The sequence below is a fragment of the Neomonachus schauinslandi genome, chromosome 10 (genome assembly GCF_002201575.2).
Source record: "Neomonachus schauinslandi chromosome 10, ASM220157v2, whole genome shotgun sequence".
Lineage (NCBI taxonomy): Eukaryota > Metazoa > Chordata > Mammalia > Carnivora > Phocidae > Neomonachus > Neomonachus schauinslandi.
In genome coordinates, this window is record NC_058412.1 from 116,391,950 (window position 1) to 116,408,525 (window position 16,576).

General features: G+C 51.1%; 1 protein-coding gene across 1 annotated transcript; it reads right to left on the reverse strand.

Moving 5' to 3' along the window:
* Positions 1-220: 220 nt before the first annotated feature.
* Positions 221-4,321, reverse strand: GHRH (growth hormone releasing hormone). Its single transcript, XM_021689230.1, has 4 exons — positions 4,242-4,321; positions 3,820-3,924; positions 2,291-2,410; positions 221-364 (listed from the first exon to the last, which is right to left on the reverse strand). Exons 1-4 carry the CDS (start codon positions 4,319-4,321, stop codon positions 349-351), a joined length of 321 nt encoding a protein of 106 aa, XP_021544905.1. The 3' UTR covers positions 221-348.
* Positions 4,322-16,576: the final 12,255 nt, after the last annotated feature.

Consider the following 16,576-nt stretch of genomic DNA (forward strand, 5'->3'; position numbering starts at 1 on the left):
ACCCAGTGCTCCATGCAGAACGTGCCCTCTTTAATACCCATCACCAGGCTAACCCATCCTCCCACCCCCCTCCCCTCTAGAATCCTGTTTGTTTTTCAGAGTCCATCGTCTCTCATGGTTCGTCTTAGCTATTTTTGTAGTATACCTTGTAATACCTCTTTGGGAAATGTAACTCTGTAAAACACATTAAAAAAAAATTAGGCTGGAGAGAAAAGGAAATTGAGATGCAGACCAGAATGGGGGAATTTTATTGTATTTATGGTGGAAAAAGTAGGTCAGAAATTCGATAGGATTAACTGGATACGATTGTGTTTTGGCTGCAGGTAGCAAAAAACACAGGTGGTATCTTCATCCTTGGGAATACCTGTTGCAGAAAGAAAGATAAAACTCAATTGGAGAGACTGAAGCTATGGGTGAGTTTGGCCAAGACACCTGGAACTGGGGTGATAGGTACTCCAGGGTCAGGACGAGCGGTCTGGGCTCCAGAAGAGGCAATGTGGGGAGAAGGGAAGGGTCTCGTGCAGTCCAGCGCAGCGAACCTCAGTCCTAGCCCCAGTTCTGCCAACCCACTCCTGCTGAGATCCTGGGCCCGTTGCTCCCCCTTGCAGAAGCCACCTCTAATCCCCAGACAGGGCTGGATTAGGTTATTCCTTCCCGCACATATGTTCAACCACACCCCTTACATCTTTTACCATTTATCACAGATTAAATAATCCACCGTTCAGGTACTTGCTTAATTTCTGCCTGCTGCAGTGTGGTGGTGCAGCAATGAATTCCATGAGAGCAGGGCCCCCTGTTGTCCTAGCCACTGCCGTACCCTCAGCCCAGAGCCTGGCATGCAGTAGCCATCGGCCGACTTTTCCAGGGAGGGGAGGACACGTAATTCTGAAGCTCAGTTTCCTCACAGGGCCATTAGGTGGACACAAAGTGTGGTGGGGGTACAAATGTGCCATCTTCCAGATCACTCTCCTCTGACTATCAAGGTATAAGAACTCATTCTTCCGTTGTTTCCTGAGGCCCCCCAGGAGATCCTGGGATTTGCAGCCCTTACGCTAGAGGGGGAACAATGGCTGGAGCAGCCTCCAGGCCCCTTCCTGCCTGCTCTGTGAAGTCTCTGGCTTTTAACCTGCAGGAACAAAGCCTGCATTCTTAGGACCTGGTCCTCCCTGGGGCCTCTGCACCCTACCCCACTGGGGCCTGGCAGGAGCCATACAGCAGGTGAATGATGACCTAATCCCAGCGTGAGCGGCTGGGGGGAGGCATTATTCTTAGAATTCTAGTCTTAGGGACCTTAGAGGTGATTCGAGCTCCTCGTCCCTCCACAAAGGGGGAAACAAGGAAGCCGGCTTGCTGTGTGCCTCCCAGCCTGGTTCTCACCCCTCCTGCAGCCCGCCCATCTGTCTGCTGCTTGTGTCTCCACAGGACTGTAGTTGGTGAGATCTCTGGGCTCTTGGTGTCTAATTAGGTTGGGAGGAAGGTGAGGGAGCACGTGGAGAGCTCTGCTGGGAACGGGATTTGCTTAATAGGTTGGTGCAGAAGTGATTGGCAGAGCCATGCTGGGACTTGTTTGTGCTCACAGTTTAAAATCAGGCTCAAAAATATACCAGAGTTTCCCCACAAACGGTCATGTCGTCCCTGGGAAACTTTGTGAAGTAGAGCTCCGTGTGAAGAAGGGAAGCAAACGGGTCTTGTGACTTGGGGCCAGCTGCTGCCCCTTCTTTGCCTCAGTTTCCCTCCTCTGTAAAACAAGAGCACTCATTCCTGATCTTCCCTGACACCCAGTGGGAACATGAGGGTCACTGACAGGAGGAATGACCGTCATCCACCATCCTCATCTTTCCCTCTCCTGCGTGCTGCCCATGCTAGTCTGCCTGAGGGTTTTGGGAGGGGCTGGCCTTTCCTTGGCTTTATAGTTTTGGGAACTTGCCGAGGGATCCAGGGTATGCCTCTCAGATCATCCGCATCAGAATCCCCTGGGACATTTGTTAAAATTCAGGTTCCTGGGTCCTAGCCCAGGACTACTGAGTAAGTAACCTACACAGACGCTGAGCCTGGCCTCTTGCTTCATGCTGGAGATAGAGCAGTAGATAAGATCCTGTCTCCAGCACGCATTTTCTTCCCTTCCTCCAGTACTTGACGTGCGTAAGGAGGGACCTCATTCCCAGTTTGCTTGGCAGAGCCCCAGGCCTTTAGAGAGGTGGAGATTCTTTCCTTTTCCTGGCAACCCACGGGGAAGGAAGCCTCTGAGGTCCCTAACCACACACACGTGTGAGCACACGCATACTCCTACCTGTGCTTCTGCAACAGGGCTGCCAGGACGCTCTCCAGTGCCGTCTGCTTTGGGCCTGCCCACATACCGTCCACCTGACGGCCAAGCCGTACCTCTGCTCCTTGCTCCTGGCTTCTCATTCTAGTACATTAGAAAAAGAGCAACAGTTGAGCTTGCTATTTGGGTAGGATGTGGAGAAGCCTGGGAAAGGCCAGGGCAAAGTAAGCAACACGGTGGGTCCCTATGCCTATTCCAAAATCCGATGTGGACTCTTCCACCCAACGGAATTAGATTCAGCAACATTGAGGAAGGCACTTAGTAGTGAAGAGTACAGGCTGTGAAATACATATTTGCAAAATATCTCCCCACAGATTTCTTACTAATTATAAAGGGGAAATATTAACTTTACAGAGGAGAAACCTGGCAGACATCATGTTAACTAAGCCACTAAAGTTACCCTCACCAATAATGGGACAAATGGACATCATGTGCCTCCTGATATGGGGCACCAAGAAGGACACAATATCGCTGCTGTGAACGCATAACCTGAATCTAATCATGACGAAACATCAGGCAAATCCAACGCGAGGGACCTTCTATTCTATAAAGAATAATTGGCCTTTACTAATAAAAGAAAGGTCAATGTCAATGAAAGACTGAAGAACTGTCCAGAGTAAAAGAAACTAAAGAGACATGACAATTACGTGCAACCCATGATCCTGGATAGGATCCTGGATCAGGAACATTAAAAATTGCTACAAAGTACATTTTGGGAAAACTGGTGAAATGTGTATACGCACACTTAAGTGCTAATTATTCTGTGATTATGTCTGAGAATGTCCTTTTGTTAGCTGTTAGGAGGCACCATGCAGGAGGATTTTAGAGTAAAGGGTTGTGATGACTGCAGTTTACTCTCAAATGGTTCAGCAAAATAATAACAACGTGCACACGTGCTTGTGTGTGTGTGTGGCAGCAAATATGGTAAAACAGTAGTAATTGTTGAAGATGGGGGAGGGGATGTGGAAGTCCATTGTATTATTGCTGCAACTTTTCTGTAAGTGTGGAACTTCTTCAAAATAAAAAAATGTACAGGCTGTGATGTCGGGCTCTTTGGATCCTAGCCCTGCCACTATTTGGTGTGTGTCCTTCGGAAGCTATTAACTTCGCTACAAGATGAGAGTAAACAGCACCTACTTCGTAGGGTTGTTACAGGTAGGAAACTAAAAGTAATGGCTAATACTTGTGAGCCCAGCACTGTCCTGTGTGCACAGAAATATCCCAGCGCAGAGCCTTTGTTTCCAGTACAGAATTATGATCTAATGGTAACTACCGTCGGTATTATGACTATTGGGAGCCTCACATGGGGAGAAGCACAGAGTTGGTGTTCAACGATCATTTTGTAGTTAGAGGTAAGCCGGGTCTTCACATTAGGGCCCTTCTGCTATGGCAAATCGGGAAGTGACAGATGCTGTCCAAGGGGAGGGACCAAAAGTCCCTCCACACTCTGATGCATCGAAATGTGGGAAAAAAGCACTAGGACTTCAGCTTACCCTTGCTGGCGGCTCATGATGTCCTGCAGTAGCTTGCGGGCAGACAGCTGGGCCAGCACCTTCCGGTAGCTGTTGGTGAAGATGGCGTCTGCATACCGAGGGATTCTATATGGAAGGAGTCAGAGGTCAAAGGGCGGGGTGGCAGGGTCAGGCGAGGAAACTGGGAGCTGTACTCATGTCCCTGTAAGGTCCTTCTGCCCGTTGCCCTGTTCATCCCCAGAGAGGGTAGGACCCAGGCCAGGAGGCTTCTCTGGAGCTCAGAGTCCACCCCTCTCCCAGAGATGAGCCGTGGGGGTTGCTGAGGAGATGGCTGGGGGCCAGCTTAGGGCTCTATTCTGCAGCCCCCTAAATCATCCCCCACTGGGTTGCAGGGATGGTTTGGGAACATTGGGAAACTAGGCCCTGGTGGCAGGACTACTTACCTGAGGGGCAGGGATGGTGGGAAAGAGTGAGAGCCACTGCTGAGGGTGAGGATCACCAGGAAGAACACCCAAAGCAGCATCCTTCACCCCTGTGGCGGCTCCTGGAAAATGACAGAAGGAGAAGATCAAGTGTAGCCATAGCCACAGGGATGCCCTTTGCTGGTGGGGCCCAGCCCCGGGCTTGGCTCTATGCAAACCTTAGTCCTTGTCCTTTAGAGGCTGTGAGGTAGGAAAAAGAACCCAGACTCTGGAAGTCAGACAAGTCTGGGTTCAAGTCCTGTTTTTGCCAGTCACAAGCTCTGACCTCATTTTCTGCATCTGTAAAATGGGCATGTTAAGTTACCCTGCTGACCCCACAGGGTTGAATGGAAAAGTAATATTAGGGAAACTGCCCCTTGCTGTAAGGCATTATATGTGGAATTCAGGCCTCAGCAAGGGATAGGGGGTACCTTCCCCTGGTCGCCTGAGTCATCCCCACCCACGGTGGCACTGACAGCAGTGAGCAGGGCCCACAGCTCAGGCTCTGCGTCCGACAAATCAGTTCATATCTGGGTTCCACCATCACTAGCTGTGTGTCCCAGGACAAGTGGCTTCCCCTCTCTGGGCCTCAGTTTCCCCATCCATAAAATGGAGTCTGTAATACTGACTACATACATGGAGTCCTTGTCAGGGTTTGATGAGATGAGAATAGCCTGGCACATAAGGAATTCTCTGAAACACTTGAAGCCATGACCTCATATCAGACCCACTCAGGGGACAGGCTCCCGTCCTGTTTTGTTATGTGGGAAGTCAGAAGGAAGGCAAAGCAATACATCTTGCTCCAGACGTTTCGATTCTGCCAAAAGGATTTAGAAGGGTCTTGGAAGAGACCAGGGAGCCTGGGGACCAGTGCGGCCGAGTCATCTAAGAGATCATGTAATTACCCTTAACTGGGGCCTGCTGACACCGTGCTCTGCAATCGGGGGGCAGAACAGGAAGCGCCCGCCTCAGCGGGGGGCCGAGTGTCCCCTGGCAACTCAGACCTGCCCACAGGGAAGCTGGGGTGACAGCTACCTAGGAATTGGGTCTCCCCACTCCCCATGCCCCCTCCTCAGCAGGATATCCACAGGCCCATGGAGGGGCCCTGCCAGCCCAGAGAGGGACAGGAACCCCTCCTTTCCCAACATCACCCCATGCCTTTCATCTTCTCTCCTGTCCTGTTGAAGAGTGATTTCCAGCAGGCAGGGCCAGCACTGGCGGGATTACCTTTTCTTTTCTGGGCTCGCCTGCCCTCCTGGGGCGTCACCTCCCTTCTACCAGACACCAGGTTCTTGACTAACCCAGGCATGCCTTGAGACCCAGAACTGGAGGGAGCAGCACCTCCTTGGTGGGCACCCCCTCCACTCCCTCCTGCACCGGCAATCCTCCAGTTCCTGCTCAAATGCTCTCTGCCAGTGAGTGACAGGGAGCTCACTACCTCCAAACCAGGGTGTGCTATTCCCAGCCAGCTCTTGTTAGGAAGTTTTTCTCATTGTGTCAAGTGCAAACCCCCTTGTCCTGCAAAGATGTGTTAAGCTTCTACTCTTCTGGTAAGGACTGGGGCTAGAGAAAGGATGAGAACATGGCATCTGCCCCCCACCCCTTGCCCACATCCACCTGCTGGGCCACCCACAGCTTCTGCACCTTCATCCACATGACAGAGCCCTTTCGATGAGTTTTGCATCTGACTTAGGCCTTTGATCCCCAGACGGAGGATCTCAGTCTTCAGTCCTCCTCATCATTTCATATCACATCTGGCCCCCTTCTCCTGGCCTTGTCCAGGTTGCCTCTCTAGCAATGAACTTTCTTCCTAAGCACGGAGATCTTTGGAGGTGAGGAGGGCCCCTTTACAAGAGCTCTACTTTTTCTGTCTCCCGGCTGTAGCCTGGACTTTCTTGCCTTCTTTGCTGCTGATCTTTTAAAGACCTGGGCATATCCAGGCCCCTAATCACTTCATTCCCCTGCTCAGAAGCCCTTGGTTGTCCACTCCCTCCAGAGCAAAGACCAAACCTCTGCTCTTGGCCTAAGCTCTCGCTTGGCCTCCCCACCTCCTGCACCATCTCCTGTGCTCCCCAGCCCCTGGGGCCCCCCTGGCCCGCACGGTCCACCCTCACACTTGCCCTCTGCAGCAGGTATCACGGTCTTCATTTTACTGCCGAGGAAACGAGCCCAGAGAGGAAAAGGGCCTTTTTCCATGGTCCTCCATCAAATTAGTTTCAGAGTGGGCACTTCAGAATGGGCCTCACAGTTCCCAGGCCAGCAGACTTCCTCCCGCTCCAGATACAATACCCTATTCACAGCACTCCCTATTCATGGGCGCTTCAGAATTCATCACCTGCACATGGGAAGCAGTTCTGAAAAAAAAAAAAACCTGAAAGCTTTTGCTCTTTGTCATTGGGTCTCTAGGGAAGAAAAGAGGGAGACAAACAGGAACACCTGCTTGGTCGATGCCTTTCCTATGCACATCCAGGGGTTTCAGTGAGTTGAAAATAACCTGATAGGACGGCAGACTTTTTGGGGCAAGTCATAGTAAATTCTGTAACCCCCAGCTTATTCGGAATGCGGCTGAGCAACCGTACAGTCTGGACAATCAAGAGGCCCAACATTTGCCACAAACCGTGCGCCCCAGGGATGGGTCAGGACACCACTGCAACCTCGGGCTAGGAGAACCTAATCCACGGCGTTGCAAAATTCCACTGGAGAAAGTTGGGAAACAAGAATTACCTCTCTTATAGGTCCATAAGAATGGTGCTTGTATCCCCAAGGATAAAATAGCTATTGGCAGACATATTCCACACAAGCAGTCCACAGAGATAGAATTCCAGGGAATTAAGTGTAGCACAAATCCAAGAGAATCAATGATTCCTTGATGGCTCCAAAGGCATTTTAAGGTTTATCATCTATCATTATGAGTATCAGCTTTCCGCAGTGTTTACAAATGAATTCTGTGGTTAGATCTATTTGAGGTCATCTGGATTCAGGATAAGCGGGCACTTGATCTACATTTGCTGGCACCTCTTGCCAGCCTCTATGCCAGGAATGCCACGAGAATCCTGCAGGTGTATCTTCAGCTAACGACAGAGGTCAGGTCTCAAGTGCCCACTTTTGAACACTGAGGAAGAAAATCTTTTCCCTTTCCTAAACATTCTGCTTTGTAATTTAAGAACGCTGAAGCACTGACCTCCTGATCCAGTTTATAAAGTGTTTCAGCAATAGAGTTCCAAATGGAAGGAGATCTAAGTTTTTAATGAGGAAGCATCTTGAATTGTCACTCAAAAGAGGGACCCCCCCACCTCCTTCCAGAAAGGGTTTGAAGTGGCTTATGGTGAAAGACACAAATACATCGGACCGTCAAAGCATGGATCAAGAGACAAGCGTGGGGGTAACAAAGCGCTCCAAGGGCAGGTAACTGCATCTGAAACCTTGAGTAAGGAGCGCAGCTGCAGTTGAGCAAGAAAGCAAAATGTTATCAATTTCCAGGCAATTATGTTGAATGGGTTCTGAGCGATAGATGGGCGGTATTGATTTGCACAGCCACTTGGCTCCTTTCCGATCCATGGCAGAACCCCATCATTGACGGGCGACTCTAGCCAGCTCATGTCTTGCCCCAGACGCCTGCCTGCACACCCGTGAAGGGGAGCTGAGACCTCATCCGCCCCTGACAAACACCTGGAACTTGTCTGTATGCCTGCCAGCCACTTCTCCATGGCTGAGATGCCACGGATCCGAGACAACCTCAACATGGCTCCTCTCATCAAAAGCATGTTCCAGAGCCCCTAACCAGGGGGCTGAATGTGCTCACTAGTCCACAGGCAAAGAGGATGGTGGTGGCCCTCTTTGACTTGGTGTCTCTGAGTTGGTGAGAAGGTCAGCCTTCTCGCCCCATCCAGCCCAGCCCCCAGGGCCACCCTCTCTCACCTCCGATGTGGCAGGTGTCCCTCTGCTATGAGGCGCTGCTCCAGCTCCCCGGACCTCGGGATCGGTGTTTGCTCGGTGGCTGAGTGGCGCTCTCGTCATTTATACCTTCATTTTCCTAAGCGTCGTCAGCGTCAGAGAATCAATTACCCACAAGTCAACCAAAGGACCGTGTTTAGCATCACACTGACAAACCCTAATAGGGGAAAGAGGTTTTCCCCATTGCAAATGAAGGCTCGTATGGAACTTTCCCTTTATCATGGAGGGAATGGACAGAGCACAAAGTTATGATATTATTCTGACGTGAATGGAGAGTTTAATACTGCTTCTCTGGTAATTGGAGTAATCATAACAGGGAAACACCAAGGGTTCATTTACTCTCCGAGTTAAATGTGCCTTTTTATTTATTTATTTATTTATTTATTTATTTATTTATTTATTTAAAGATTTTATTTATTTATTTGAGACAGAGAGAATGAGAGACAGAGAGCATGAGAGGGAGGAGGGTCAGAGGGAGAAGCAGACTCCCCGCCGAGCAGGAAGCCTGATGTGGGACTCGATCCCGGGACTCCAGGATCATGACCTGAGCCAAAGGCAGTCGCCCAACCAACTGAGTCACCCAGGCGCCCTAAATGTGCCTTTTTAAAAAGCTGATATAATTTTGTTTTGTCTGCGTGCAACTTTATTTCACTTTAGGGTGGTCAACGTTACAGAGAAGCGTTTTTCTCTCCTTAGCCTCTCAGCGAGGAGCGCTGTTTGCTCTCTCTCTCCTCCAGTGAGCACGATTTCCCCCTATTTGATTTACACCTGCTGCGGCCACCGCCCAGCAGAGGCAGCTAGAGTACCCGTTGTCATGTGTCAAGGCAGCCGATCATGGGTAGTTGCCTCAGAATGTGTGAAGTGAGAGGAAAGAGTTGGCAAACCTTGGGAGGGTTCTTGTGTTTCCAGATTTTTGTGAGCCCGGAGCTAAAGAATCCTCAAGAATGGCAGAAAAGCATGAGGCAGAGGCACGGGTCTCCCACGCGGCTGTTGAGGAGTGGAAGGAGCTCTAAGCTTCACCCACTGCTCCTCCTGGGTCTGTCAGTCATGACCTCTCTGACCCTCAGCAAGTTACTTCCACACCCAGGCCTCCGAACCACGAGGACTGCTAGAGAAGAGCGGCTTTCAAACTTAAAAAAAAAAAAAAGTGGCATAAACCTTTCTTCGGAAATCTTCTTCTTCTTTTTTTTTTAAAGATTTTATTTATTTATTCATAAGAGACAGAGAGAGAGAGAGGCAGAGGGAGAAGCAGGCTCCCCGCTGAGCAAGGAGCCCGATGCGGGACTTGATCCCAGGACCCTGGGATCATGACCTGAGCCGAAGGCAGATGCTTAACCATCTGAGCTACCCAGGCGCCCCTCTTCTTCTTTTTTTAAAAAAGATTTATTTATTTATTTGAGAGAGAGAGTGTGTGAGTGTGTGCGCTCCAGCGTGCGAGTGGGGGGAGGGGCAGAGACAAGCAGGACCCTGAGATCATGACCTGACCGGAAATCCAGAGTCGGATGCTTGACCCACTGAGCCACCCAGGTGCCCCTTTTTGGAAATCCTCTATGGAAGTGCAGTATATAAAGCAGATTTAAAACATGAGACTGTTCTGGTTGAAGGGGAAGTGAAGACTCCTTTCAGCTGCCCCTTGGGGGGAAATCTGTAGTTTCTGAAGGAGTCTCCTAGCAGTATTTTTGTGAGCCTTCTTCTTAGCCTGCACTGAGCCGTGTTCTTGGCACAGAGCACACATAGGATGTTTCCCATAGAAGCAGGGACTGAGTGGCACGTACCTAGAATAGACACCAGGCCAGAGAGCAGATGTCGGGCACAGGGAGTAGGCTGGAGAAGCCATGGGGATCAGAATTCAACCTTAGCTGGAGCTCTTCTGCTTGCCAGGCTTTGTGCTAAGGGATCCAGGCCTGTTCTCAGTTTTCTCATCTGTAACAGGAGAATGATAGGGCTCAACTGATAAGGCTTTTGGGTGAGGGTTAAATGTGCCAGTGCATCAGGTACGGGGCCTGCTCTAGAGTAAGCCTCAAGAATGAGCTCTTACCATTGTTATTATTGTAATTGTAACAAAGTGAGAAAACAGAGACACAGAGAGGTGACCCACTTATCCACGGTCACACAGCTGGACGGGGGAGAGCCAGGATGTGAACAGAGGTTTGTCACTTCCAAATTCAGTGCCCTGCACCAGGCGAATGTTCTCCTAAGGTCCTTCCTTGGCCTACCACTTCTTCTACTCTTTTTTAAAGAACTTTAACAGTTTTGGGGTGCCTGGGTGGCTCAGTCATTAAGCGTCTGCCTTCGGCTCAGGTCAGGATCCCAGGGTCCTGCGATCGAGCCCTGCATCGGGCTCCCTGCTCAGCAGGAAGCCTGCTTCTCCCTCTCCCACTCCCCCTGCTTGTGTTCTCTCTCTCGCTGTCTCTCTCTGTCAAATAAATAAATAAAATCTTTTTTTTTATAAAAAAGGACTTTAACAGTTTTATTGAAGTATAATTTACACACCATGAAAGGCACTTGTTTGACATCTATGGTTCGACAAGTTTTCGTAAGTTTGTAAAATGACGTCACTATCACACAACCCCGTTTAGAATACCTCTGTCACCCCACAAGTTCCCTTCAGCCTGTTTGCTATCAATTCTGACTCCACCCCCAGCCTCAGACAACCACTGATCTGCTTTTTGCTTCTATAGGTTTTTCGTTTGCTAGAAAGTTCATCTGAACTGTGGCGTCACATAATATGTACTCTTTGGTGTCAGGCTTCTTCCACTCACCCTCTTGTTTTTGAGATTTGTTGGTGTTGATCCAAGTGTCCACGGTCCGTTCCACTTTATGGCTGAGTAGCATTCCGTTGTATGGATGTCTGACAGCTTGTTTATGCATCCACCGTGATGGACATTCAGGTCGATTTCCGTTTATTCAGGGGCTATTATGAAAAAATGCCGCTATGAACACTCGGGTGCAAGACTTTGTACGAACGTGTGCTTTTGTTGCTCTTGGGTGGTTATCCAGGAGTGGAACTGCTGGGTCATGTGGTAAGTGAATGGTTAGCTTAAGAAACTGCCAAACTCTTTCCCAAAGTGGCCGTGCCATTTACATTCCTGCGCCCTTCGATGGAGGGCTCCCCAGGCGGTTCTGAAAGGAGCATTTCTTTGTCCCACAAACACCTCTGAGGCACTGGAATTAGGCCCCCACAGAGCTCACTGGGCTTGGTGTTCATCCGTCTCCGGAGGTCTGGTCCTATTTCCAACTTCAGGGGAGTGGGATGGGCCTTTCCCCCTGCACGACCTGTTCTTGGATGCTCAGAGCCAAGTGGCATGCGCTTGTCTTCCGAGAGCTGCAGGGGGCAGGCGCGTGAGGGGCTGAGTAATTACGTCGGGCAGGGAGATCAGGAGACCGACACACCGTTAAATGTTCCCAGAATGGAGAGAAGGGAAAAGTCATGGCAAAGCTGGCTGAGCATCACACAGGAGCAGAGAGAAGCCTAAAGCCTAAAGCAGAGAGAAGCATGAGCTTGGGAGGCAAATGGATTTGGCTTGGAAACTCAGCTCTGCCACTTGCAAACTGTGTGATTCTGGGTGAGGGGTTTAATCTCTCTGGGCCTCGGTTATCGCATCTGTACAATGGGGGTGATATTATCTACCTGGGCAGCTTGTTGTGAGGATCCAGAAATATGCTTGTAAAGGGTTGGATGCACGTGGCAAGAGGAAGCTGTTACGGAAGTTCTTAATGATCAGAGCTCCAAAAGCTGCGCAGGGTGGTGGCAAGGAGAGCTGGGAGCCATCTGGGAGGGTGGGCTTCATTTGCAGTGTATTCTCAAGCCCCTTGAGGCAGAGGATGAGGGAGGAAACCAGAAAGAGCCTTGAGAGTGAGCACCCAGCCCCCTCCCCCAACTCCCGCAGCCAGCCACCTCGTCCTTATCCTCTGAGAGGCGGTGGGAACGCCTCGCTTGCAGCCCGGCTTTCTTCCCAGGATGGGATTTAACCCAGAGTTAATTAGTGATCGTGCCTGCGCTAGGGGCTGGGGACTTGAGCTGTGGAAAGAAAGTGCCCCAGAGAAAGGCAGGCTCTAAAAGGCCCCAAAAGGCCGGGGCAGAGGGGCTCCACCGGGAGAGAGACAAGCCGTGCATTTGTGTTGCAAATTTCCAGTGTGTTGGAGCCAGCCATTCAAGGAGGGTGATGCTAAAGGCAGAGGGCCCCGTGGGGGTGGGGCGAGGGGGGGGGGGCTTGGGGGGGGGAAGGGCAGAGGAAGTTGACAAAGGGGGCCTGTCTGAGGGCCTCAGACCCTGCTTTGTAAAAGCTGCTTTCATCGCCCTCCCTGGATGATGGCAGTGTTCCCAGCCTGAGGCCAGTGTGAAGGGAAGGAGAGGCCTGGACCCCAGACTCCCAGATTCCCTTGACACTCCCCACCCAGTGTGCCTTCTAGGCCTGTTTTTATGGAATCAGCAGCAGCAGATGTCACAGGAGTGTTTATGAGTGCTATGTCAGGGTGAAGGACCAGGGTTCAAGTGGCTGGCCTTGTTGGGTGGCCTCAGGCAAAGTCACCTCACTTCCCTGAGCCTCAGTTTCCTCTTCTGTAAAATGGGGCTAGTGGGATCCTTTCTCCCGCTTCGTAGCTTACCCAAGCAGAAGTGCCTGTGATTGGTTGGTGATCCAATAACCATCAGAAATTCATCTCTTTCTGGAAAAGTCTGCATTTGGGAAGGTCATTAGGAGAGCTTTTTTAGAGAGGTGAAGTGGATTGTATTTAGCAAATCAATTAAGCAATTCTGGGCTGCTTGGAAATGTCACTCCCTTAAGTATTTTCAATGTTCACCTTGCTTGGAATCTTTGGGGCTGCCCCGAGGCAGTTATGAATGTTAACCAGGTTGGTTTTCTGGGTTGCTGGATGCCATGTGGGTGTCAGGCACCATGGCACAGGAAGGCTGGCCCCAGCTGATCCTGGAGGCAAGCTCTCCCTGGTGGAGATCTGACCAGCCTTTATTTTATTTTATTTTTTAAAGATCTTATTTATTCATTTGAGAGAGCACAAGCAGGGGGAGGGGCAGTGGGAGAGGGAGAAGCAGATTCCCTGCTGAGCAGGGAGCCCGATCCGGGAGGGTATGGAGGGGAGCTCCATCCCAGGACCCGGGAATCATGACCTGAGCCGATGGCAGATGATTAACCAACTGAGCCACCCAGGTGCTCCCTGACCAGCCTTTAAAGACCTCGATGGATCCCAGTTCTCCAAGAAGCATTCCCACACCCTGCTCCTCCCTTCTGGCCTTGCCTTGCGGTCGACGGATTTCATACGTGGAAGTGTCTCCTTTCCTGAGACACTTGGATGTCTGCAACCAGACCTGATGAGTTTTTGAGCCCCCTAAAGCTTTCTTTTCCCAGCTTTATTGAGATATAACTGAAGTATATAAAGCTTTCCAATCAATGTGCAGTTCCTAAGACCAGCAGGATCAGTCTCTCCCAGGAGCTTGTTAGAAATGCAGAAACTCGGGCTCCACCCCAGACTGACTGAATCAGAAGCCAAATCCTCTTTGTTCCAGGCTTTTAAAGGCGTCAGTCTCCTAAGATGGTCTCTGAAGTCCCCGTGGTTCTCTAAACAGGGAGGAGGGCCATGATCGCAGGCAGCCGGGAGGTGTCGCTGTTCCCCAGTCTTTGGGGATGTCACGTTTCCCTACAAAAGCCAGAGGCCCCCCCCCCCCCTCCCCGCCCCGCAACGTGCTGGGTTTTGTTTGCTGTGAAATCCCGGAGCACCGAGGGGTCCGGGTCAATTATGTCTGTCAGGCCATCCCCTCCTCAGCCACCCGGGCCACCAGTCTTTCTCTGCCCAGTTCCTGCCCTGGGTTCTCAGCTATGTTTCCAGTTAGGGGAGGCTATATGTTCCGCCAAGCTCAGCCCCTGCCCCAGGATCCCCGGGAGAAAGCCCAGAGGAGAAAACCCACCATATGGAGGCTTCTTCCAGCCTGGCTCATCAGGCAACAACATGGCCTGGCAGAGGAGGGGGCATCTCTCTGGTGGGAGGGCCCTTCTCCTTTGGAATCAGAGTTGGAGGATCTTAGTGACAGTAGGGCCTGCAGACACAGCAGAGGAAGTTCCCATTATTTGACTGTCTACAGGAAAAAACCCACAGCCTGTCTGGCACTCCGGTTTCCAGTTTCCAGTTTCCCATCTGAACTGGGTGCCCAGTGTCAGGGCCAGGTTATGGCGTCACTGCCCCTCCGTGGTTATAGCGCAGCTAACGGAGCTCCATGAGCTGCGGACGCAGCAAACCTGGGCTCCAGAGGCAGGGCCAAAGATCGGGAGCAGAGCCACTGGTTTCTCTCCAGCGTTGAAGTTTCCAGTCTGGCCACGTCTGCCTGACCTTTCCCCACCCCGTGTCATCTGGTCCCTGAACGCTGAGGCCACGGGGCAGAATGTGGATCAGCTTCCACACCCGGCCCCACCCTTGGAGGTGGAACTCTCCTCTAAACCCCAGAATCGACCCCTAATCCATGGCCGATGCCTGCCTTCCTGCCTAACTCCTGTCACTCCAGCCCCTGGGTCAGCCCCATTCACCCACACCGGATCCCTTATAGGAATCCAGCTGTCCTGGATTGTGACAGTATGGCCATAATATCTCTCGATGCTTCCTATGTGCTAGTCATGTAACATACATGATCTCATTTGATAACCTTAAGGGTTAGGAGCACGAAGTGGCCGCATTTCATGGTGGAAGAAGCTGAGTGTTGGAGACATTGGGTAACTCTCTGATCTCACTCAGCTAGTAAACGGGGGGAGCCGGGGGCCCTCATGCCCTGGAGCAGTGCTACCCCCACCTCAGCCTCAGCATCTTAAGGCTGAGCTCTTCCAGCCCCTCACAACAGGTATCAGATTTCCCTTTGAGCAGTATCAGTAGGGTCTTTGTGGACCCTGTGAGGGAGAGTGATAAATGTAATAAGTGAGGATTTCCCATGGCGACGACAAAGGTAGCATTGCACTTTTCACATGCACTTGTCATGGGGATAGTGACATTTCTTACTAACATCAGAGCTTTGGTGGTTTCACCAGTGAGCTTGGAACCAAAAGTCCCAGGTCACTCACATCTGACCCAATTCACACATCCTTCAGGTTAGAAATAGACTCAGGCACGCCACGAGTGTTTCAGAATATTAATCAGTGATGAAAATCCATCATTAACTTATTTGCATATTTCATCATTCATTCAGGCTTTCATCCATCCTTTGATAATAATTCATCCATCAGACATCAATGTAATTATGTTCGCTGGGTGCTAAGCATTACATTTGGTAGCCAGGAACCAAGAAAAGGTAAGATACAATTCAAATCAATAGATATTTTCTCCCGTGCTTGCTGTGGGCCATTCACCACGTTGGGGGCTCCAGGCGTTCTGTGGACTCACTCTGGTGGAGATTTCATTCTAGCTAGGAAGGCAGGCGGGCAAACAGATGATTAGTTACGGCGAGGTACCCACGGTCTGTAACAGAGTGTGTGCCACGTGCTAAAGGAGCAGAGTGGGTGGGGGATCGGCTCTGCTAGGGGCACAGCAAAGGCTGCAGAGGAGATGACATTGAAGCTGGGCCTTGAAGCGAAGGGAAGGAAACCTTACTACAGCATGAGCAGAGGCCGGGAGGCATGATCAGTGCGTGACGATTTGTCTGGTGTGGCTAGAGGGAGGGTCCTCGGGCCTTTGCGTGCATTGCACTTGGACCCCCACATTCAGTTGTCTGGGGGTAGGGCTCAGGGTTCTGCTTTTTTTTTTTTTTTTAAGTAGGCTCCACGCACACTGAGCACGGAGCCCAACGCGGGGCTCGAATTCATGACCTTGAGCTCAAGACCTGAGTCGAGATCAAGAGTAGGACACTTAACTGACTGAGCCACCCAGGGGCCCCACGGATTCTGCATGTTTAACCAAGGCCCCAGGTGATTCTGATGCAGGTGTGAGAGACCACAGTCTGAGAAACCCAGGCCTACAGCTTCACTGGCAGGAAATACAGAAAGTGATTCTGGAACAATGTGTGAAGGCCCAGCTGTGCAGGGTGTCAAATGCCATGCTTAGGAATGTGGGCCTTTTCTCTTCTCAGTGGAGAGAGCCCCATGGGAGGCTTTCAAGCCAGCAGCCTGGAGGGGGTACTGAAAAGCTGAGTGGCCACAGGGAGGGAGCCTGGCTAGGAAGCTTTTACAGCTGTCCAGGCCTGTGGTTCTGAGGGCCTGAGCCAAGACCCACCAAGGAGGTGGTGGGGAGCACATGGAGCTGGATTTGAGAGGGCTCTGGAAGATGGAACCACTGGGCCTGGGGTAGAAAGGACAAAGGAGGTGAAGGAGGGGGAGATGTTGAGAATGAGCTGAGGTTTCCAGCTGCAGGCCTGAGGGGTGGTTGGGTAC

Coding starts and splice junctions, on each gene's coding strand:
- GHRH (XM_021689230.1), bottom strand. CDS start 4,321: ATGCTGCTTTGGGTGTTCTTCCTGGTGATCCTCACCCTCAGCAGTGGC. Junction 3,925..4,241: donor CCACCATCCCTGCCCCTCAG/GTAAGTAGTCCT, acceptor CCTTCCATATAG/AATCCCTCGGTATGCAGACG. Junction 2,411..3,819: donor ATCATGAGCCGCCAGCAAGG/GTAAGCTGAAGT, acceptor CTAATGTACTAG/AATGAGAAGCCAGGAGCAAG.